The following is a 24,500-nucleotide window of genomic DNA, read 5'->3' on the forward strand; positions in this document are numbered from 1 at the left end:
ACAGGCTGATTGCCTCCATGCCACGCCGCATTGAAGCAGTCATTTCTGCCAAAGGATTCCCGACCAAGTATTGAGTGCATAACTGTACATGATTATTTGAAGGTTGACATTTTTTGTATTAAAAACACTTTTCTTTTATTGGTCGGATGAAATATGCTAATTTTGTGAGATAGGAATTTTGGGTTTTCATGAACTGTATGCCAAAATCACCTGTATTAAGACAATAAAAGAATTGAAATATTTCAGTTAGTGTGCAATGAATCTAAAATATATGAATGTTAAATTTTCATCATGACATTATGGAATATAATGAACTTTATCACAATGTGCTAATATTTTGAGAAGGACCTGTAGTACAGTATTTCTAACCTGTTAGCTTTTCATATATTTTTATGTTTGTATTTCTTTTTTTTTGTGTCTATTCTTACATACACCTATATGCACTTATTGCACAGTAGTTCCCTTTTCTCATTTATTTAGTGAAAGCTCAGGCATTTTAAAAGAAAAATTCCCAGATAGTGCTCTCAGTGCTGGGTACCAGTGAAATCTGAACTAAATAAATATTTTTACAGTCTGGGTTGTACATTAAATTCTGGTCCCTTCAAACAAAGTGCAAGAAAATTAGAAGTGGTTTAAAACCTTTGCACAGTACAGCACATTGCAAATAGAAGAATATTTTTATTGAGGATAAATAGATTATTTGGAGTTCATAAAAACCAACAGTTTGGATTGCTGGTTAATTTCAAAAGTAGATAAAAAAGATTAATTTTCTCAGCTGAATACTTTGACTGGGACACTCTAACACATGAATATACTTTGATCTCAACCATTCCATTGTAGCTTTAATAATAATAATAATGCTTTTCAAAATTGCTTTATGCTCATTGGACATTTAGCCTTATAACCACTGTCCACAATAACTGAACTTTAACAGCCCTTGAGAATACTGTTTCTGCGCAAGCAGCTGCACCACAAAAAATATAACACGCACTTACCATAAAATACTTTGATCAGGTTACAAAGAAGGTGCATGCAATAACACTGCATGGGAACAATAGCACTGAATGGGAGCAATTTATATATTCATATAAAATCATATAACTTTTTGTTATTTGAAGAAAACTCCTTAAAATTTTAATACATGTCTTCATGGATCACAAAAGTAAATTTCTTCACCAAGTACTGAATGTTGGATAATCTGATTGGACTAATCTTTTATTATTAAACATTAATGACAGAAACACTTCAGGACTGACTTAGAAACTTTTATTATAATATTTATTTATTGTGCACTCCAAGTTTAGAACAATAATTTAAGCTTTTAAAATAATTTTAAAGAATCAGATATTAATTGCTGTTTCATCACTGCTCAGAGTCATCATACATTTAAAGTTTCTCTGTGTTATAACAAGTTTTTAAGAGAACAAACGAGAGTTATAAAGTCTACAATCATGGGTACTTAAGAAGAAGCTGTTCCCTGAACTGTGTGAACATCCTTAAATGTAGGACAGTTTACCTTTTCTAGATCAAAACAACATATTCCTGAGATTCCCAGATTTCTGACCAAAAAATGTACTGTATCATCCAGGGAGAAAGAATTGAGTGTTTTTAAAAGAAAGAAACAGGAAGTGATGCAGCAAAGTATAAAATGAGAGCAAATTAAAGCTAACACAATCCTGTAGTATGCACATCTGCTTCTGAACAAAATTTAAAAAAGGTCAATCTCCAGCCCCTTAACTAATGTTTTGGACAAGTCAAAATAGTTCTTTTTTGAAATAACTTCTGTTTTTTCTGCAGTTTCTCCTCAAGGCACTGAATAAGAATGGGATCCACTTTGGGATCAAACTTATTGGCAAACCAGTGACCATAGTTAAGCAACCAACGCAGTTCAACTGCACCGAAAATGCAAACGCTGCGCACGTGCTGCCCAGAGCACGGCGGATAAAGGTTCTCCTCCAGGTAGGACCATTTCACAAGTCTCGTCTTGCTCATCAGGTCAGTGATATCAGGCTGGGATCTGGGCACCTCCCCAGGAACGCCTGGCAGTCGCACAAGTGTGGCCCAGAAGTGTTCATCGGGTGAGTAAGTGTCCTCTGACCAGGCCAAGAAATCCCTCACTACAGCTGATGAGTTCATGAACTGAACAAACTCACGTGACAAGACGAAGTAGGCATTGCCAATGAACATCTCTATACCATGCGGTGGTGGAGTCTTTTCCTGCTGTGTTTTCACTGGAAGTTTTTTATACTCAAAACCGGCATCCTGCAGCTCATAACGGAAGAGGAACCTCTGCTTCTTGAGCTCACTGGGTTGGCTCGTCTCCAACATATTGGAGCCCTTTAAAGTCCTCAGCTCTGACACCAGCTCCATGTTGGACTTTAGCGGGAAATCCTGGCCACAAAGGTTGATGACATACTTCCACTTGACCTCTGATTTCAAAAGGTCGGACATACAGTTGAGATCGGCCTTTAGTCGACTGATGCTTGCATAGAAAACAGCCTCAAGTTTGCTGGAGATGAAAACGTTAGGCAGACAGCGGGCCAAATTCTCCATGGCAGCAATGAACTTAGCCGATGACTTCTGATCGTAGTGGATACAGTAGATATTATTGGGAGAGTACACTGCCCTGAGGAGCCTCTCTACCATCCATGCATTTTTATGTACAACCAAAGAGTATGCAATTGGAAAATCATTCTCTTCCTCAGAAACACACAAGTCTTCATACCCTCTGATGTTCATGAAAACGAGGCAGTTTTCTGTGAAGCTGATCAGACTTTCATCAGTATCTTCCTTTATCGTTTTTCTTCTGATGATGAGGGATTTACCCACTTCTGCCGGGTCCATGTCATAAATAGCATCACAGTTGATGTTGTGCTTGACAAACGGCTGCATGGTTGTATCTTGTGGAAGATCTGAAGATTCAGGGATGTAATTGTACTTAATGCTGACCAAAAGCAGTACAATTAATGTCAACACGGAGAGAAGGGATGGAATTAACTTTTTTCTAAGCTTCAGCATGAAACGCCGTGCATTCATCCTGCAGGGGGAACAAAAAAACACATTTGAGGAACAGAAACTGAAACTAGTAATAGAACAGACATCAGAATAGACATCCTGTTAATGCATCAGCCTTTCTTTTATGGTAAAAGGTAAATGGTCTCCACTTGTATAGCACTTTATCAAGTCTGAATCAGTCATACACACATTCACACACTGACAGTGGTAAGCTACATTATATCCACAGCTGCCATGGGGCAGACTGACAGAAGTGAGGCTACCATCAGCAGGCGAGGCAAGTAAAGTGTGAAACAATAAAATACATCCTACACCAATATTGAGGTGACTAAAAAGTTATACTCAACCTTAAACGGTGGGTCATCTCAAATGCAAATATCCAGCTGACGTTAGCTCATGTAATTCTCATAGAAAAACAATCTTAAATTGCTAAATACGTTTTTCTATGAAAAAGAACACTTTCACAACTACTTTTGGCATTAGGACTGTCTGAGATGTGGGTCCTGATTTAAAACGGTAGTATTTAGAGAAATCAAACATGAAATGATGGTTCTCTGAAGATTAGATCAAAACACAGTTTGTGAAACCTATTTCTCTTTTCTGAAAACATAGTAAGAGTATTCTTAGTTATGTAAAAGAAAACTTAAACATCAGCTCATTTTTGTGAACCCTGTAATGTGAGCTTGATGTAACGCTACACCACTAATGATACTGTTGATATTTATGTTGTGTGGTGTGAGATAACTTTCTTCCTTTTAAAACTAAGCCAGTTTTGGTTTTCTGCCTTTTCTCAGAACCATGGCCATATGTAGCAAATGATTAGTTCAGTTCTTTCTCAGCCTGATCAATCCTCTCGACTGTTCGTGGTCAGAAATGAGTTATTCTTACATGCTTCTGACAGTTGTCGGGGTTTGCCCCTGTAATAACACAATCTTTCATTTTCCAGACAGAGCAATGCATCCCCAATCACTGTGGTTCCAAAGTGTGGTGTGTTTCTCTTCAACTAATTGAGTATTTGTTCAATTAATGAGTCAGAACTATGCTGTGGGATGTCCTAAAGTTAACAGCTTTTATGAGCTTCAGTGGAGATTCAATCTAAGATTACTGAGATAGACAGATGGAAGAAAATACCACTGAAGGTACTTCTCAAGAGATTAACCAACATACCAGAGTTGATGGCAAAACTGATCATCTAACACCCAGTTCCTGGGAGAGATTCCTGTTGCTGTAATGCATTTTAAAAGGCCTAAATAAAACTGGGCCATGGCCCGGACTCAGCGGGGTCCAGCACTGGCACACACAAAAACACAATGAAACTTGGCAGTTGTGTTCAGGTACTGCATCTTGAAGAATCGGAGCATGAGGTATGTGACTAAGCAGCACCAAAAAAAGGGGGAAATAAGACCTTATTGGCCAACTGATATGACAAATTTACATCTCTGTACACTTCTATCCAATCAACAGACAAAATGGATGAGAGACAAGCATATGGCTGGTTAAAGGTGGTACAGAGATAAGGTGCTATGAGACAACGCAAAGTGTGTCATAAAACTGGCATTAAACTGCCAACAAAAGATTTATTTTTTCTTAATTAGGCACATAAATGTTTTTAGATGATCAGACAAAGATAACTTGGTGTAAATACAAATTCAAAAAGCTATTTTTGAATGATGATTGCATTTATTATCGTTAATAAAAAGCTATGCCAACCATCCTGGCTCTAAGCAAAAAAGTAATTTACCCTCTTGTTGAATCATGAATTAACTGTGGTTAACCACAGTTTTTGGAAGGCTATGTGTAATTTCACTAGCCACATTCAGGTTTGCATTGCGATGGGTTCTAGGCATGGCCCACCGGGAGGAGAACCTAGGGAACGGCCCAGGCCACGCTGGAGAGACTATGTCTCTCGTCTGGCTTGGGAATGCCTTGGGAGGAGGTGTCTGGGGAGAGGGAAGTCTGCTGCCCCCCGACCCGGTCCCGGATGAAGCAGAAGACAACGAGTACGAGTACATTTAGGTTTGATTACCTGTAGAACCAAAGAAAAATCAGATCTGGTTTAAAAAATTAAACATCCTGAAGGAGAACGTCTATTCCTCAGTTTGTGACCTTAAACTCAAGCACAATTAACCTTAATTTATATAGCGTCCGTCTCTGCTGCACCTCGTCATTGCAAGTAATGACGAGGTGCAGTAATGAAGCACCCTTTATAGCCAATCAGAGCGTTTACTCTGCCTCTTGTTGAAGCACCCCACCAAGGGGTCTTCTGCGTGTTCGTTTATTCACTGTAAGCTGAAAGAATTCACAACATATTAGAATAAATCACACGGAGACAGCTGTATATCATACCTGGGCCCAGGGGAAGCTCTCTGTAATGTGATCTGACCACACACCGAGACGACTTCAGAGCTTCTCACTGGGGCCATTGCTTTTATTGAAACACACATGAAAATAGGCAGCGCCCTATCCACAGTTTTTTTCATACATATGATTTCATACAGACTCTTCCGGCTTACTATATTTGGACAGCTATTGTCCTGCACCTGGAGAAGGGACTACTTGGCTAGTTAATCCTCCCACATCCTTTTCCCACCATTCTTCATTATTTCTCTACTTCACACTCAAGACCAAGTTTGTGCAACAACACTTCTGCAGGCCACAATGTCTAATACTCACACACAGGTTATACATTTTATAACACACTGGTTATGAACATAATAATAATTAATGCACACACATAATATATCTCCACACTCTGCAGGGCGGTGCAGGGCAGTATACTACACTAACAGGAAACCGAACTGGGGCGACATCCGTACTTTCAAAATAATTTACTAAAGACAGACTAGATTTTCTTGAAGGCCTTGCTATATTGATTAATATATGCCTATCTTCAAACATCTATGATGTCTGAGTTAATCGTTTATGGTTATGCATAAAATACACACATAATATAAACAAAAACATATGGATTTTATTCTGAAACCTTTGGCATCATGTCTTGTCGCATAAGCCATAGTAGGAGCGTCGGTCAAGACAGATGAAGTGAATGTGCAACATTTTATAAAAATAGCTTCACCTTTATTTCGCACTCTTGTATTTCCTGCACTTTCTTTCTTAAAGTGCCTCAGGGCTTCACTGCAGGGCAGAGCGGATTAAAGCACTTACAATGTAGATCAGGACTGGAGCGAATGCCGGCGAAATGCGTGGTGCAGAGGGGCGCAGCTGAGGCACAAGCATTGTAAATCCAGGGTTAAGTTACAGTATTCAGTAGGACGATGAGGATACCAGTGAGATTGGACTGTCAAGGTTTGGAGTTTAATCCAAGAGGAATGCTGTGGAATGATCTTAAACAGGCTGTTTATGCTTGAAAATCCTCTAATGTGGCTGAATATAAACAATTCTGCTAATAAAAACGTAGGCCAAAATTCCTCCACAGCTGGTTGGTTTAGATAGCTTTCTTCTGTTAAATGAAATAATCATTTAAAGAGTTTAGAAACACTTAGAAACAGAAGAAATTTGTGACGGAGTAAAGACTTTCACAGCACTGTACGTGGCACTTTTATCTTACAGAGCACTCAAAGTGCACATTTTCAGTCACCCAGGTGCACTCACAACACTCATGAATGTGCAGATTGGTAGGCAACTTGGGGTTAAGGGCTTTCCCCAAGTGTTAATTAACACGTGGTGGGGGACGCTGGGACCAAAGCAAAACCATTGCACTGGGCCTCAGCAAATCTTTGACTTAGTAAAGTTAATAGAAGAAACCAGACTTCCCCCCACTTTACAGACGATTCTCCACTTTTTGTTATTCTATTACATAAAATCCCAGTAAAATAAATTGAAGGTTTTTGTCATAACACATGTTTGATTACTTTTACTATACGCCCGTTGCTTAGCTCATTAGTTCATTGAACTGTTCTTAGATTACAGTCTCAACACTTCATTCAGTTTATTCGGAGGTGTTTTTATAGAGACTACACATTAATCCTAGCACATAGATTTTCTGGAAAATCAAACTTAACTGGAAGCATGTTGACATTAACTAAAAAATATATATACTTGTTTTTCAACTTTGTATAAGAGAAAATCATCCACCAAAACTGATGTGAGATTTCGTTTTTCAATAAAAACACCCACCTTGCTCCGTTGTACCAGGCGCCACGCACAGCGTCTCCTCAAGTCATCCTGAACGTCTGGCTTCAGATTGGATTCAACAGCTCCAGTTATCTGCTGTCTGAAGCTCTCAGAATCGGACGCCAGAACACGAACACACAAACGTCGAGAAGAAACTCCAAAAGTGGGCCCCTTTCCTCCCTGCGCCCATACCGTTTTTACGCGCAAAAAACTTCCACCGCAATGTGTTCCCAGCGCGTATTTCGTTGTTGTTTTGATGGAGAGGAAAAGTAGAAGTCGGTCGGCTTTCTCGCTGGCGATGACGGCGTGTCTGCGATGCGAGGTGAGAGTTTGGTTACTATAACCCGGAAAGAGGGAGGGCTTACTGCACCCATATGTACAAGTTGCACAGCAAAGGATTTACCGATGGGGACGGTAAAATGAGCCTTTTTACGACCTAAGAGTACTGAATGAATGAGCGCCGATCAACAGGTTAATAATAAGGCGAAGATAAGAAGGGCGTGATCTTAAGCTATTCACTGAAATTACTTAAACTGGCCGAGTGAGAAGTTTTGCGAACAACTTCACAAGAAATCTAACAGGTTTCTAGAGCAAGTCTAGAGAAGGCAAACAAGGAAAAACAACAAAAAGACTTGACTGATAAATGTGAGCAAAAGGCAAGATGATCTGCAAATGAAAGGAAACGTCTGCCCTCAATGCATTCATTGTCTGCTCGAAATACGCCAACCCTGACTGTGTCTTTGTCTGGGAGGGGGAATAAATGGAAACTGGAAACTTAACTAGAGACTGAAAGGTATTTTATTTTTGGAAGTATGCTCTTCCACAGGACACCAATAAGACCAATATTTTATCACTCCACATACAGGCAAGAAATTGTAATACCTTTGGAAATTCATAAAGTGAAGGGATTCTTTGTGTATTTTGTGTATTTTTTTAAAAATAATTATGGCTTACAGCTAATGAAAACCCCAAATTACCCTTTTTGGCGAATAAAAAAAGTGTATTATAAATACAGTAATATAATGTGATAGCAAAATTATGGCCTAGATATTCACAGGGAATTATTGCTGACTTGATAGTTGTCCAGCGGACAGTCATTGACAACCTCCTCAAGTAGGGTAAGCCACAAAAGGTAATTGCTACAGAAGCTTGGTGCAGACAGAGTTCTGTGTCCAGTCACTTTAATGGAAATGCCTGTACTATCAGAAAAAGACTGTTTAGGTTTAACTTACATGGGAGGTTTTCAAAGAACCAGTCCTCTCTTAAAAAAAAGCATAAAGGCCAGACCAAAGTTTACCAAAGAAAGCAGGACCTTTACATGTCCTAAACATGACATGTAAACGAGCAACATTGTCGTTTCAACATCGTACGGACAGCAGGTCCAACCACCACTGCTGTGTGCCATTCTGCACTGCATCAACGAAGTTCAATTCTGACCTGAGCTTCCACACCTTTCCAAAGGACTCAGAATTGCAGAAGCAGTGGGTTGTTAAGATCTGGAGAGATCATTTTATCGTCACAAATACTTCCCGTGTGTGTTCACATTTTCTTACTGCTGATCTGATCGAGCCTCCCACTCCTGCTGGATGACGACAACTGCGACCTGGAGATGTTCCTGTGCTTTTTCATTGGAATAACTATAATATTCCAACCCCATGACTTGGAGTATGGGAAAGAACCGAGCGTCCACCCAACGTCGATCTAACAGAGATGCAGACTGACCCTGATGAAGATGACCCCGGGCCCTGTCATGAACATGTACTGAGCCTGCTGCCCTTGATCTCTCCCTCAACAAAAACGAAGAGCTACGCGAGGAGATATCATAGCTCCAAAAATACATAGAGGACTTGACCGTCATAGTGAATGTAATTAAAGTGCCTGACTAAAATAACCAAAAACTAAAGCAGCAGAAATAATAACAATATAATAGAAATAGGCTAAATACAATAAAAAGGCCACAATGGCAGAGCATGCACAGAAACACAAAGAACGTATAAAATGAATAGATAGCTGTTTTGTTGTAAACAGCAAGACCCAATCACCATGCAGCTTCAATAAAAATTCCAGGCTTTCAGTCATTGATGTCAATCGATACCTGCGTATACCTCTCAATACCAGGACACTGCTTTAAGAAAGGAATAAGTTAAGACCAATACTTTAGTCATTTTTGAAATTAGGACTGATTTTCTGCTGTGGCTAAGAGCCTTGCTTTAAGAACCATATATCTTTTATAACATGTATAAAATAGAAGGTATGGGGCTAAATAGACTCTTTGCAAACCACCTGTTGTAACTTTGAGAGACACTAATGTAACATTGGAAACTTAAATACACTGAGTTCAATAGCTTCTAACCCAAACAAAACATTTAGTGACACTGATTCCGGTGCTGCATTCTGTTAATACTTGGAAGTCAGATTTTTCCAAGCTCCTGGATGTTAAAACAACAAGAACAGTTGCCTAAAGTTATAATTCTGACTTGGAAAGTTAGAGTCTCCCCACAACCCAGAGTCCAATATCCCATATGGTTGCCGTGCAAATAAAACATAGTGAAAGTTGCAAGTGTAAACCATTCACCTCACTTTTGATAGGGTTGTTTCTCAATAAATTCTGGTACAATATCCATTTGTAAGCATGTTTCTTCTGTGTTAAATACTTTACAGTTACTAATTCCTATTTGTTTTTTAACTTAGAGCTAGAACGTGCTCAACCCAGGTGTGATCTGAACATTGACCTCCAGGGCCAATGGAACACAGCATAAGTCTAATTTTCAGTTGCTTAGAGAAACTGTCAAATTAAGCATGAATGGACAACATCATGTTCAACTGGCATTGCTACTAGAATTGTAATAGGTCAGAAAGGTTCACAAGCTAGCTCAGTATCATTAATGAACAACCAGTTCTGTATAAAAACACAGTATTCATGCTGGGAAGGACGTAAATGAGGAACAAACAAAGAAAGAACATGGCCTCATGGTACACATGGTAAGTTCCCAGTTGTTCTTACGTCATTATTTCTGTTCTGGTTTCATTTCTCTGTAATTTCTGAAATACAAATTACTTTTATCTGTTGAATTTGATCTTCCTACAAAGTCCAATGCAAAAGTGATGTTTCAAATATATTCAAATTTTTCCAAGTAGTGCAACAGGCTTTCACAAAGATGAAAGAAAAACTGTGACTCCCCTTGACACGAAACATATTTAACATGCACAATACGCATTTACTTGTCATAGAACATATATACCCACTGAGAAAATCTGAATTTACAATCCTCTGTTGGTTACGCAACAGCTGCACAAAAGAGACTGTTGGATCCAGTCAAATGATCAGCCAGTGATGACAAAACAATATTTAAAAGCAACGGTAAAACAACTCCACATGTTAGGGGCTCTGACCAAATTACCTGAAGTCAGAACTCAGTTTTAAAACAGGCAGAACTTATTTTAAGCGTGCCAGGCTCCCATTCTTTAGAGACATGCAATGGTTATGATGTTTTGAGAGACCAAGAGTTTACTGAATGTTGGCTGCTTCAGGAATGAAGCACAATGTTTGTTTTTCCAGTAAAAATAGGAAAACAATGTATTTTTCTTATTCCAATGGCTTTATATGATTACATATTATTGTGATATATAACTTTTGGAAAGAATAGCTATCTCTGTTGTCAAGAATAGTAACACATATTATATTAAGGGTCAATTTGACCCCAGGAAAAACAAATGCAACTACTGCTATCTTCTCATTCTCCTACCGGCCTTGCCTTGTTTGTCTGTCATAAAAAGGGTGTGACAATCAAGAAAACATGGAATGTACATAGAAACGAGATTGTTTCAAATGTTGCCCTTTCAGTTGCAGCAGTCTGAACACTTGCTGTTTCTTCACCTTTTGACTTGTATGCTCCTGCCAAAACGAGTAACTCAGTGTAGGACAATGTAGACATTTCTGGGAAGTAGAGTGTTTGCTGCACATTGAGAGAGTACAGGAGAGTTAACACTGAGGGTAAGAAGTAATTTTCAGTTGTGAAGAGAGCAGAAAAGGAGAGCACACGGAACACCAAACCAAATGGTTCAGAAGGCTGCTGTGCAAGCTTTTATATGTGTGCTCCACCCCTAAGTTGTGTAACGTATCAATATCTTCAGGGGAACGGTATTTTCCTGTCCAACAGCATTGGGATTTATCAAACTTGTCGCCGTGTTTGCCCTTCGTGTTATGTTAGCTATCAGGCTTTAATGTATTGCTATAGTTCGGGTTGAGTCGAATTAGGGCCCTAAAGTTTTTTGAAGATTCGAAAATTTCATGCTATACTGTCCTCAATATCATCCAGAACATATGTGTGTAAAATATTGATATTTGTTATGTGTTTTATACAGCTGAAAACAGACTGGGGTAAAACTGACCCCAAAGAACACTGATGTGTACAACATGTGTACAGGACTTTGAAAAAACATTGTCATGTTAATTTTATGTTTACTCATATATCCCCACTAAATTATGAAAAGTCACTAAACATGAAACACAACAAATGATGACAAATATTTATTTTGAGACATTAAACATATGAATGGGGTCAAATTGACCCCAAAGGTAAAATAAACAAAATACCAAAGAAAATTGATGCAATTTATTGAAACTTGCTGCAAGTGAGAACAACTGAATACACAGTTTCAAGCTGCGGTGGCAGTCAGAGCTCAACCACTCATATTTATAATGTAGTCATGAGATAAGATGGGCGTGAGCCCTTTACTGGAGTATTTTGTTTTAATAAAGTGGGTAAAACCTTTCTTCTAATGAAACTTGTTCTGCAACTGGAAAGTATTACCTGTATGTTTATTGCATGCATAAAGTGGGTGTGATTACTTTAGGTCATACAGACAGAACAATATAAACTATACAACTTTCTAAGACAGCTGCTATAGGCTTAGGCTGCTGGAAGACATAATGGCAATTTTCCCCACTCAGCTACATTCTCCTACTACTCTTCAATTTTGTATTATTTACTGTTATTTCAGCTTTTTCTTATTAAAGAAGCTACTTCTGGCCTGGCATTTTGTTTAGCTGTGACACCTTCCTTAAGGGAGTCATCGGCTGATGCGAATAACTTAATGATCCCCTTCTATATATTATACACTTGGCTCTGTCTTTAAGCATTGAACCCTGTCTTTTTCCTTGACATAGCATTGGCAGAAAGAAACAGCGCCTCCCACAGTCATAATAAAGAATAATCACATAATTTGATGCCTGTCAAGCAGTGATGTGCGGTGAGGTTCATGGTATGGTGAGGCACAGACTCCTCTGGAGTCGTATGTACGAATATATGAACCCAAAATAGGGGCTTATATTTTCGTTTTGACCTTAACTGAAACATTTAATTATTTCATGAGCTATTAATTACACTTTAATTAATTCCATACTGTTCAACAATACGATAGCAAAAAAAGAATGTATGACTTAAGGTCAAATTTGACTATTTAAAAGTATTTTATCACTTTGGCTGGTCTCTTTCTTTTAATTAAAATTGTGTTTGATCTTATCTATATTTGTATATGAAGTCCATGGAAGAAGTTTGCCTTAATCAGGCCTTTTAAAATCTCCCGGTTCTTCCTCACCTTCTTGTTGTGGACGCTAATCTTCAGCCTGTGCTGCCCATTCAATGCCCAGTCAAATCCATGTTCTCCACAATGCTTTTGAATGCACCACTCCGGTTTAACAGAGCGGGTTTCCCTTCTCCCACTTGTTCAAAGCAGATTTTTCAGCTCCGCAGTTGGCCTTCCTCTCTCTAAAATCTCCAGTTTCGACTGAAGATCCAGTTTACAAAAATCTTTTTCTAGTTTTGAGAAGTAATCTTCCATTTTGCCGGACTAAATTTAAATGACTGTAGGTCACATGACTTGTCGCTGAAAAACCACTGACCTCTGCATAGCTGCAGTATGTAGTGACGTGCATGTAGCTGTCTGTGTCTGTGGGACTCAGCACTGTCCCTCTTTGCCTGACTGTCCCTTTTCACTGCGCATTTATGGCCGATTAGAAGTATTAAATATGACACACGTTTTTAAATATTTTAGACTGTGAAGCGTCAGCAGGTTTAGTACCCAGCATGTATATTGGTGATGTAAAGAAAGACAGCAATGGGCATGCTCCAACTGCCTGCATCTGCCAGTGTGTGCGACACGGCAGCCCCATCAGTGGTGAGGCAATTAAGCTGTTCAGAAATCAGGATTGTTGTCATTATGTCACCATAAAGAAATTTAACTAAGACCCGGCTCAAAAGGTACACATGTAAGTTATAGACACTTACAAAAACACTAGAAAAAAGAGAACATATGTACATGGAATGTGGCATTTAGTATTTACATAAAGTCCAGCTTGTGCTGAAACAGTCACTGCCTCACACTGCCTTTCTCCCATGTATTTCAATCGACAATACGTTCAGCTATTTTGACCATAAAAGTGTTTACGTTATACATAAAACAAATTTATAAAACAGTCAATTGGACAAATTGATTTATTTTGATGTATTGCTGGGACTTTACTTCTCATGATGACTGCCTCCTGTCGCTGCTGTCAACAGGAACATTAGAAGTAAGACAATTACCTTTACAAGGATTTTTGTTTTTATTATTTTATTCATGAAAAGAAAACCAAACCAAATTCCGTTTCATCTGTTTTGGACCACAAAAAAACGCCTTAATTTTAATATAATATCTTGTATTTAAAAAAAAAAAATCAAATAACTACTTGCTTTTTGCTTTTCCTTTGCTGGTCATTGCTGGTATCAGATGAGGAAATCCAAGTAGTGAAACATGACTAATGTTCAATGAAAATGTATGGAAGAGGATTGAACATAACAGAAATATAATGAAGTGAGATCTACAAAATACCTGATGTATTTCTAATAGCATAACTTGAGGTGGCAATGAAATGGGATATTTCATAAGAAAATGTTGTCACTATTTGCAAAAAAAAAAAAAAAAAAAAAAACAGTTTTAAAAATAAAATAAAACGAAATAATCTAAAATCTAAAAAGAGATGACGTATTTGCCATCCTTAGGCGCCGCCCCATGACGTCCCCGCGGTGACGACAGAGTGAGGTCAGGATTTCTGCGCCGCCATGTTGGTTTCGTGTTCTGTTACATCAGTCTAGTAGCAGAGCTGTCACAAACATGGAAAGGATCCTCTGTCCACGATAAAAGTCGTCATTTGAGGTACGTAGGGGTTAAAACGGTGCCGACCCGGAAGTTTAAGTTTAAGTTGTAAGGCTGTAGTAATAAGCGTTCCCTGGTAAGAGGCTGTGTTGGGGTGTCCGGGTTTGACAGCTAATGTTGCTAATGCTAACTATAGGTGCCAGAAGCTCTCTCAAATGTAGAGTAGATACTGTTTGTTTCCTATTTATTTCTTTGAGTTAATAAAGGGTGGTGTACATTTAAGCAAAGGGTTATTTAAAATAGTTATAAACATTCTAACCAACTACAGACATTTGGTTCTTTGGGTGTGATATTTTCGTGTCACAGATGAAGAAGTGAGCTTCAGTTAGCAGGGACCCTCAGAGCATCATGCTGGCCCGTCTTTTTCGGCTCCACGGCCTGCTGGTGGCCTCCCACCCCTGGGAGGTGATAGTGGGGACCCTGGCCTTCACCGTCTGCCTCATGAACATGAACACCATGTCGACCAGCAGCCAGATGTGCAGCTGGAATAATTGTCCCAAGGTGAAAGAGGTGAGACAGGTGCGAATGCAGCATTTAGGAGATGGGAAGTTGTTTTCTTGTCGCTAACATGAAGACGTGTCTGATTTCTTTCAGGAGGTCCCCAGTAGTGATATAATTATTTTGACCATCACCCGCTGCATGGCCATTATTTATATCTACTTCCAGTTTAAGAACCTCTTACAGCTGGGATCCAAATATATCCTGGGTCAGTATGATGTCAGCTTAACATTCTGTGATCATGTACGCGACTAATTCAAAAACTAGACTAGCTTTAGGCTTCAGGTAATGAATGAACATCCAAATAAAACTGGAAATATGAATTTTTGTTTTGTTTCTGCAGGAATCGCAGGATTGTTTACAGTGTTTTCCAGCTTTGTTTTCAGTACAGTGGTTATCCACTTCTTTGGGAAAGAGCTAACAGGTCTTAAGTAAGTGCTGTAGAAAGGTGCTCAAACCCCTGAGCATTTTCACACTTTGTCATGTCACAACCACAGTTAAATCTATTGGGATTTTAGTTGGTAGACTAACACAAAGCAGCATGGAGCCCATATGTGCACATCAATTTTAAGGTCAAAATATTCTCAACTGGGCTTAGCTCTTTACCATTCCAACCCATGGATATGCTTTAAGCTAAGCTTCCATTGCAGCCTGTTTTGGCTTGTCGAAGGTAAATCTTCATCCCAGTTTCAAGTATTGGCAACCTGCAACAGGTTTTCTTCCAGGGTAGCCCTGTCTTCCCATCAACTCTGACCTAGCTAAGAGAAAACATCCCCGCCGTACACCACTGGTGTGTTCAGGGGGATGTGCAGTGTTAGTTTTATGGCCATTCACATCATTTTGCTAAAGAGAAAACTATGCATCATTTTCCTTCTACTTTATAATTATGTGCTTCTTTGTGTTGGTCTGTCACATAAAACTAATATGTAATACATTGAAGTTTTAGGTTTTTAATGTAAAAGGTATGAATAGTTTTGCACGGCTGATGGTAATGTGTTTACTTGTAGTTTTTGTATATTAGATATATGCTACAATGTAGTAATCTATCCTGAAAGAGCTTTACTGAGCGTCCTGATATAAGGAAGGTTTCATTTTTAACTCTAATCAGAATTTTCTACATTTCATGTAGAGTGACCTGACCTCACTTCTGACTGATTGGTGCATCTCCAGTGTCTTGATATGACGATGGCTTCAAGCACTTGAGATATTAATATATAGATTAGTGCTCATTTCTTTATATTCACTGAGACATTGCAAAACACAAACTTGAATCAAAGTCAGAGCATCAGTAATTACAGTTTATTTTTATCATTATTGTTGAGAATCACAACAGAGACTTACCCGGTGCTATTTTTCCTACACTGACCTTTGCTCCTCGTTTTTCTGCAGTGAAGCTCTGCCATTCTTTCTCCTGCTCATTGACCTATCCAAAGCCTGCACTTTGGCTAAATTTGCCCTCAGCTCAAACTCTCAGGTAGTGTTTTACATCTGTCAATGTGTCCAAACTGTAGCTGCATTCAGCTGTAAAAATCTGCTCGTATGATTTTTGCATAGGAGGAGGTGAGGGAGAACATATCTAAGGGCATGGCCATCCTGGGCCCCACATTCACGCTTGATGCACTTGTTGAGTGTCTGGTTATAGGAGTTGGCACCATGTCGGGTAAGAATGGTTTATTTTACCCAAAAGTTGATGTGTTTTTGAAACTTGTTTACACATTTTGGTGGTGCCTAACAGAGGACCTGTTCTGACTGTTCTCCAGGTGTTCCTCAGTTGGAGATCATGTGCTGTTTTGGCTGCATGTCTGTTCTGGCCAATTACTTTGTCTTCATGACGTTCTTCCCAGCGTGTGTTTCTCTGGTCCTGGAGGTAAGCGTGTACCAAAAGCAACCTGTAGAAACAAGGTCCGTCTAATGATGAAAATAAGTCATTTATGCAACTGTGCATTTCTCCTCTTAATAGCTATCAAGGGAAAGTCAGGAAGGCCGTCCCATCTGGCAGATGAGCCATTTGGCTCATGTCCTGGCTGAGGAAGAGGATAACAAGCCCAACCCTGTCACCCAAAGAGTTAAAATCATTATGGTGAGAACTGTTTTCAGTCTTGGAGCAAGAAAACCTTTCCAGACTGTGAAGCATCATTCCTGTAGATCCCCAGCTGCCTAAAGTTTGAACAATGAAGCAAATCCTTACAGTCCTATGGGGTCGTCTGTTTCACTTTCCATCTTTTAGTCTCTTGGCTTGGCCTTGGTTCACGCCCACACTCGGCTAACAGCTGAGCATTCAGGTCACAATCGCACAGCAGACGGACCCATAGCAGAGAGACTGGAATCAGCTGGTACCGTGTGGCCTCAGAAGCTCACTAGGTAAAAGCAGAATGACCTACATATGTATTTGTGATGAATTTATACATTATTGAACATGTGTTGCAGTCCATTTGGCATATTTTATGCAGTGATGTCCACTCATGCTTGGCATTGTCTGTCTCCTCCCACCAGTATGGAACTGGAACACGTGATAACCCTCAGCCTGGCGCTGCTGCTCGCTGTGAAGTACGTCTTCTTTGAGCAAGCGGACACAGAGTCCTCCCTGTCTCTCAGGAGTCCCATTAACGGCATGTCTCTGAGCCAGAAACCCCAGGCAGCAGAGGACTGCTGCAGGAGAGACCAATCAGCTCCCAAATCCCAGAAAAGCTCAACTGGTGTCTTGGCAACCAGTATTGCTTCCTCAGAGGTCTCAGATGGTAAACCATTGCCTGAGGCTGATATTACCTTTAAAGGTGGGTGAGACTATGAGGTGTTTCTTTTTCTAGCATTGTGTTTTACTCAGGGGTGAAAGTAGTTTTAAATTCTTGCCGGTACTTAGGGGCGGGGTGGGGGGGTGGGGGACATACTGCGGGTATATATATATATATATATATATATATATGTATGTGTGTGTGTGTGTGTTAATTGTTACTCTCATCTGTGGCCCCCTCGAGATCTCTCTCTCTCAGCAAAGTCCAAACTCAAACTAATTAAAATGTATAAATATTTTACTTTACTGTAGACTGTTTGTATATGCAGAAATTAGAATCACTTGACAATGTAGAAAAAAAAAAAATATATATATATATATATATATATATATTTCAATTGTTAAAGAACTGCCATGTATGAAACAATGATAAACCATTTTGTAATTCATAACTTTTCATCTTCAGTTTCCGTCTTTTCTTTTAAATGAAAAACTTGACAGTTCGGTTGTTTCCTGTAGATGGAAAGTGATTTATTGTTCGTCCTGTCCTTATGCAAGCGGCGGTATTTTATGTCTGTGCACCACCTGTGTAAAATATCCCAGTCCATTAAATCGAACGCAGCTATCTCCTTGGCAACCACTCTGTTTCGGAGGTAAGCGCGCATGCGCTCTCGTGTAGTGTATGTGAAATCTCTGGTCATAAGCGGTGGTTTCGAGCTGTACTGTGTTGTTGTAATTCAGCAAAATAACATGAAACACAACTAGTTTCTCTCCCTGTGCTTTTAACTGGGGTATTTAGCAGCGAGCAGACAGACATTAAATGTAGCGGTGCTCGTTTTAAAGGCTGGCCGTTCATAAAAGCCTCGAGCTCCGAGGGGAGAGAAGGAAAGAGCATTGAGGCTCCAGCAGAACAGTTCAGAAACAATTTGGAATGAAGGGAAAAAAGCTATATTTATAAACAGATTGTGTTTTAGACTGACTATTGGTAGCGGATCTGTTCCTCTTTGTGTGCTCGTGGATTTTTGCAGCCGTAACTGGTTCTGGATGACGGCTTCATAGCAGACAGCCGTTCTTCCCTCTTCCCGGTACTGGGTACCGGTGCAGAATCTTTTAGTGGTACGCAGTACCGGACCGTACCGGCTCACTTTCACCCCTGGTTTTACTGCTGATTGCATTAAAATGGGGTTAGCTTTTATTTTTAAACCTAAAATAAAGTGATTTTCACTTTCTATGTTCACATAGAGGCAGTGCATCTAATTTATGAAGATTTAGGATTTTTGTGTTAATCTCACCATAAAAAACATCACAAATAATTACTACTTAGACATATAACTCCACTTTACTTCTTATAAATGAATAATATTTAACAGACGTTTCCTGGAGCGTGACCGTCTGTTTCAGGTCTGCTATAAATCTGGATCCATTACTGGTTCCTGCAACACAATGCTAGAAAAACTGACAACCGCCGCAGTTTGTGCTGAGATGTCTGCGGCGAACTGAGAATATACAACCTGTCCTAATCTGGATGCAAGTAATCCAGGCTAATTTCTCAGAAATGAAAATGGGATAATATTTCTGCAATAAACCACAAGAGCTAATCTGAAGCTTGAATTGTTTTGAAAATAGCCAAGTATTATCGTTTTGTTTGTGAGGTTCCTGTCAGATTAAACCCGGCATGGCCTTGAATAGGCACAGATCCTCTTCAAGACTGTTTTCTAACTAAAACTTGAATGTCATTAGAATATCCCAAAATATATCCCAAAAGCTTGATGATCACTGTTAGTGTTTAAAGAGACACTAGAATATTTTGTTCAGTTCTAAATGTGCAATTTTTAGGCCAAAGCGCACAGTTGTTTTTAATATCAGTAGACATGTAGAACATTTCCCAACTTCTTAAGTAACATAAACAAGCTAAAATAAACCCTCATGCGACTTGTTTCTCTCTTTTGATTGGTCTGATGTAGAAGTGGGAAAAACGGCTTCATTGGAAGTCGAAGGCTGTGGTTCATTTTCCCGGGAGACCTCTGGTCAGACATGCAGTGCTCCTCCTAGTTGTGCATCAGAACCGCGCTCGCTGGAGGAATGTATGGCCATCCTCTCAGATCCTCAGGTGATTTACCAGGTCAGGTGGACGACTTAAATAGTTTTTGACCTGTTTGTGTGTTGATGTGAAAACAGTTTCTGCGATGCGTTTTCTAGAGAGGTCCGGCGATGCTGACGGATGCAGAGGTGATGAGTCTGGTAAGCTCATGTAAGATCCTGAACTACAAACTGGAAGCGGTCCTGGACACTCCAGAGAGGGGCGTGGCCATTAGGAGAGAAATGTTGTCACTCAAACTGCCTGTCAGCTCTGCACTGGCTTGTCTGCCTTACAAAGGCTATGACTATTCCAAGGTATTTTGGAAACTGGTGTATTTGTTAGAGATCGTCTTGTACTTAAAGTAACTTTCCTCCAAACTCACGTCTTCATTATCTAATCTACCTCCTGATAGTTTCTGTGTTCATATTTCTGCATGTAAAATGTTTCCATGTTCTCAGCTGCCGCTCTGTGTATCATTCCGTGTCCTTGCTCTGTAGGTGATGGGCGCTTGCTGTGAGAACGTCATCGGCTACATGCCAGTGCCAGTGGGAGTGGCTGGCCCTCTGCTGTTGGACAACCAGCAGTTCCACGTCCCGATGGCGACCACGGAAGGTTGCCTGGTGGCCAGCACAAACAGAGGATGCAGGGCGATTTCTGTAAGTCAGAGCCCTGACGTACAAGTTCCTGGTAGCTGTGATGTGTGCTGATAGTGGTGTTCTTCCTGTTCAGCTGAGTGGGGGTTGCAACAGCAAGATCCTGGCTGACAGCATGACCAGGGGTCCTGTGGTGAGGCTGCCCTCTGCATGCCGGGCTGCAGAGGTCAAAATCTGGCTCGACACCTCGGACGGATTCAGCATGGTCAAAGAAGCCTTCGACGAGACCAGCAGGTTAGACAGAATCAGAATCAGAAAAGCTTTATTGCCAAGTACGTTTTTGGACATACAAGGAATTTGTTTTGGCGTAGTCGGTGCAATACAGTACAAATTAAACAGTATAAACATATCTACAATATAATATAAATATATGTGCACAGTTTTAAGTGAGTGAGAGTAAATGTAGAGCAGTATTGGGTGCGAGAGCGGTACAACAGTGCAGGTGATCATTGTGCAATTATGGCAGTGCAAGTAAAGCACCATAATTTGCTGGCAGGACCAGCAAAAATAAAGACAGGGTTGTATGAGTAAAAAGTTTCTTTCATCTGAGGGCATGAAGATCAAAACTGGATGTTTGCTGTTTGCAGGTTTGCTCGTCTGGAGAAACTGTTGGTGTGTGTGGCTGGAAGGAACCTTTATATTCGCTTCCAGTCTCAAACAGGGGACGCCATGGGTATGAACATGGTCTCTAAGGTACAACCAAATCTCTTGTGTTCGTAAGATTCACTGGTACAGTCATTTGTAAAAGTATTCATACCCCTTGAATTATTTCAACACTACCTTTAATGTATTTTAGGTGATAGACCAACTCAAAGCAGGGCTTAATTGTGGAGAGAAATGAAATGTTCTGTGGCGTGTAACTTGGGTTTGGGTTTAGACTAGGCCACTTTTAGCACATGAACATGCTTTGACCTAAGGCATTTGTTCACAGCTCTGGCTGAATGTTGAGGGTCCTTTTCCATCTAATGGGTGGTAAGCCTCCATCCCAGGGCAATTATTATCCCAGAGAGTAACTTAGGCTGTGGTTGAGGGCTCCTGATGCTGACAAACTATAACTTTTTATGATTTTACTGTAAATGATAGAAAACAGAAGAATAAAATGTGCAAATCTAGTTTTAATGGTTTTAATGGATGTTTAGTCCGATAACAACAATCAAAAATTTGAATCTATAAATTTTTTCCATTTAATTACTAAAATATACTTTTCAGTATTGTTCTAATTGTTTAGTTACAGGTTTTCTGTTGACCACTGGTGGTCAGTGTTTGTTCCCAGGTCTGCTCTAACGAGCTTTCATCCAGTAAGGCTTTGTCCATCTTCACATTAACTCTGATCTGCTTCCTGCTCCCCACAGCATGATGCTGCCAGCACTATGCTTCACAGTTGGGTTAGCATGTTCAGGGTCATGTGCAGTCTTATATAAAATCCAAATGAAATATATTAACTATTGTGGCGGGAAACGTTCCAGGGATGCAAATGCTTTTGCGATGCGCTGTATGGTGTGTGTCCAGTACCATAGATGAAGAGGTATCTGTGTGTGTGTGTTCTGTTCTTCAGGGGACTGAGCAAGCTCTGCGTCGACTGAAGCAGCACTTTCCAGACATGGAGGTTCTGTCCGTCAGCGGCAACTACTGCACTGACAAGAAGCCTGCTGCTATTAACTGGATCTTGGGCCGGGGCAAGTCTGCTGTGTGTGAAGCCACTATCCCTGGCCAGGTGGTCAAGGAGGTAAAGAATGCAGTAATAGACGTTTCTATTAGACCAAGCAGGAATCAAAGCACAGATCATCCACAGTATTGTTGAAAGCTTAGAAAAAATGACAGATGTTTTTGTAAGAGCTGCTTTGAATGTGTTGTAGGTGCTGAAGAGCAGCACAGCTGCTCTGGTGGATCTGAACATCAGCAAGAACTTAGTGGGCTCAGCCATGGCCGGCAGTGTTGGCGGCTTCAATGCTCACTCTGCAAACATCGTAGCAGCCATCTACATAGCCTGTGGACAGGTGAGCTGGCCCTTAGCATGTTCAGCCTTGACTTCTACGGTTGTTCTACAGATTAGTAAAACGTTTCCTGCTGATTCACACAAGTGCAAATGATAAAATACCACAGGTTGTTGGTGTAACTCTTTTTGAAGGTGGAATGTTGCAACATCACATTCTTTGATAAGACACCATAGATAAAGGTAGACAAAGGTAACTTTTTTGCAAGAAGCTAAAATGTATCAGGTAATCTTTATGGAGGCTGGAGTGATGTTCTTGATCTCTTGTTATCTCTTCCTTTTTCTCTTTCCTTTTCTCTCCTTTTCCTTCTCTCTCTCTCAGTCTGTCTCTGTCCTCTCCCTTCCTTTCTTGCGGTGTCTGAGTTTTTGTGTTTTCCATATTAAATGGATTGCTCTATAAACCAGTTATACTTTCATAGGGAACTTTAGTATCTGTGCTTTAGAACTTGAGCTGAGAAGGACATAGGAGTCAGAAAGAGACATGTAGGGGCACAATGTAAGAAGCACACTGAGCCATATAACCTGTTTGAATAGTGGTTCTGAACTCTAAATCCTTGGACTTCGGTTTGATCGTGACAGTTACCTACTGATGCTAATGCTGTGCTTTAGGACCCGGCTCAGACTGTGGGGAGCTCCAGCTGCATCACTCAGATGGAGGCTGCTGGTCCAGATGGAGAGGACCTGTACATCAGCTGCACAATGCCCTCTATAGAGTTAGGAACTGTGGGAGGAGGCACCAACCTGCCGCCACAGCAGGTCTGTCTGCAGGTATCACCAGTGTTACTTCATTTAATGACTTTTACCTCTGTTTTAAAACCACAAGCAAGTGCGAGTTCACACGTGCAGCTTGGTGCAGCAGCTTTCCAAATCAAATGTATTTTATTCCTCTTGCGGTGACTTCATATAGAAATCTCTTTGTCCTTCTTCCTCCACAGATGCTTGGTGTTACAAGCCCCAACCAGCCAGGCGAGAATGCTCGGCAGCTGGCCCGTGTGGTTTGTGCCACCGTCCTGGCGGGAGAGCTTTCCCTGATGGCAGCTCTGGCTGCAGGACACCTCGTCAAAAGCCACATGACTCACAACAGGTCGGTCGTTTTTCCTTTAAGTCGCATGTTAATGCTGCCATCCTTTTTTGTCCATTTCTGACATTCTCTCTCCCTCCTAGATCTAAAACCAACCTACCGGAGTTGGCTTTGGCGAAGTCTAAGACAACTGTTCCCTAAACGTTGATCCTTCGTCCTGCCGCGGTTCTGATGGAGTTCATCAAACTGTGTTAGGTTGCTCCTGACCCTGCCCAGCTGACAGGGAGAGATGTTACCGTTAGAAATGTGTGCCATTTATTTGAATGTGCCATTTTTATCCTGATCAATCAACTAACTGAATCACTGAGATGTGTTTGAACTGATGAAATTCACTGAAAACGATTCTGGCGCCTCTTCAGCGAATGCCAAATGGCTTCTCCGTACAGAGAATAGCTTCGGAGTAAAAAGCCGCAAGGTTGTTATTCAAATCAGTCTTTGCATTTGCCTAAAGCTTGTTGGAGACTGCTGCTGATGTGTGATCTAACGTTTGTTTTACTGTCAGTGTTTTAAGCTCTCCCTTTGGGCCATCCTCCCTGACTGAAACGTGCTGCTGTATACCGTGTATACTGTGGAGGGGCGTTCGGTTCTCATTCCGATCCACTAACTAGTTGTTACTGGTGTGTCTCTGTCTGGAGACAAGAAAGACTTAAAGCAGTATTTATTTACTTGAAGCGTTTTCAAGTGAAAGTATTAATTCCTGAGGTGGTGAATGTTAAAGAACGGCTGTAATGACTCCATGATTATAGATCGTACAGATTCTTGTATCGTCATCCTCAGAAGTGGCCTTATGTATTACAAGTGGAGCTTTGCCATGCTTTACATAGAATATCCAATTCAAAGAAATGTCTTCCACTTGTAATCTTATTTAACAAGTAAACACTACCTTTGTACTTGTTGACATCATCTTTTCATAACATTCAGTTTCTTTAAAAAAGTGTTTTGGAAAGTTTTTGCAACAGCTTTTATTTCCGTGTGCTCTGAGAAACCTGCACATTATATTCCAATTTAAAAACGGGAAGAAAAGGTTTCCAAATTTATTTTAAATTCTGCAGAATGCAGGAAAACAAAACTGAGAACGCTGCTCACTATATTCTGAATCATGAAGAAAAATGTATTAA

General features: G+C 40.2%; 2 protein-coding genes across 2 annotated transcripts; one reads left to right on the forward strand and one right to left on the reverse strand.

Moving 5' to 3' along the window:
• Positions 1 to 1,252: 1,252 nt before the first annotated feature.
• LOC124872091 (beta-1,3-galactosyl-O-glycosyl-glycoprotein beta-1,6-N-acetylglucosaminyltransferase 4-like) lies at positions 1,253 to 7,966 on the reverse strand. Its single transcript, XM_047371770.1, has 2 exons — positions 7,153 to 7,966; positions 1,253 to 3,037 (listed from the first exon to the last, which is right to left on the reverse strand). Exon 2 carries the CDS (start codon positions 3,034 to 3,036, stop codon positions 1,738 to 1,740), a length of 1,299 nt encoding a protein of 432 aa, XP_047227726.1. The 5' UTR covers position 3,037; positions 7,153 to 7,966; the 3' UTR covers positions 1,253 to 1,737.
• A 6,222-nt stretch (positions 7,967 to 14,188) lies between these two features.
• Positions 14,189 to 24,272, forward strand: LOC124872271 (3-hydroxy-3-methylglutaryl-coenzyme A reductase-like). The gene is made up of 20 exons (XM_047372053.1): positions 14,189 to 14,346; positions 14,653 to 14,856; positions 14,941 to 15,052; positions 15,188 to 15,275; positions 16,234 to 16,318; positions 16,399 to 16,504; positions 16,605 to 16,711; positions 16,805 to 16,924; positions 17,072 to 17,205; positions 17,338 to 17,618; positions 19,540 to 19,685; positions 19,775 to 19,969; positions 20,153 to 20,311; positions 20,385 to 20,542; positions 20,896 to 21,001; positions 21,864 to 22,034; positions 22,165 to 22,305; positions 22,911 to 23,069; positions 23,237 to 23,385; positions 23,466 to 24,272. Exons 2-20 carry the CDS (start codon positions 14,695 to 14,697, stop codon positions 23,521 to 23,523), a joined length of 2,637 nt encoding a protein of 878 aa, XP_047228009.1. The 5' UTR covers positions 14,189 to 14,346; positions 14,653 to 14,694; the 3' UTR covers positions 23,524 to 24,272.
• The last annotated feature ends 228 nt before the right edge of the window (positions 24,273 to 24,500 follow it).

Source organism: Girardinichthys multiradiatus, chromosome 8 (assembly GCF_021462225.1).
Source record: "Girardinichthys multiradiatus isolate DD_20200921_A chromosome 8, DD_fGirMul_XY1, whole genome shotgun sequence".
NCBI lineage: Eukaryota > Metazoa > Chordata > Actinopteri > Cyprinodontiformes > Goodeidae > Girardinichthys > Girardinichthys multiradiatus.

What these genes read in the sequence shown, in the direction of transcription:
- LOC124872091 (XM_047371770.1), bottom strand. Translation starts at nt 3,036, where the DNA reads ATGAATGCACGGCGTTTCATGCTGAAGCTTAGAAAAAAGTTAATTCCA.
- LOC124872271 (XM_047372053.1), top strand. Translation starts at nt 14,695, where the DNA reads ATGCTGGCCCGTCTTTTTCGGCTCCACGGCCTGCTGGTGGCCTCCCAC. An exon ending in GTATGAACATGGTCTCTAAG is followed by an intron (nt 21,002 to 21,863) that starts GTACAACCAAAT and finishes TCTGTTCTTCAG; the next exon opens with GGGACTGAGCAAGCTCTGCG. An exon ending in CACAGCAGGTCTGTCTGCAG is followed by an intron (nt 23,070 to 23,236) that starts GTATCACCAGTG and finishes CTTCCTCCACAG; the next exon opens with ATGCTTGGTGTTACAAGCCC.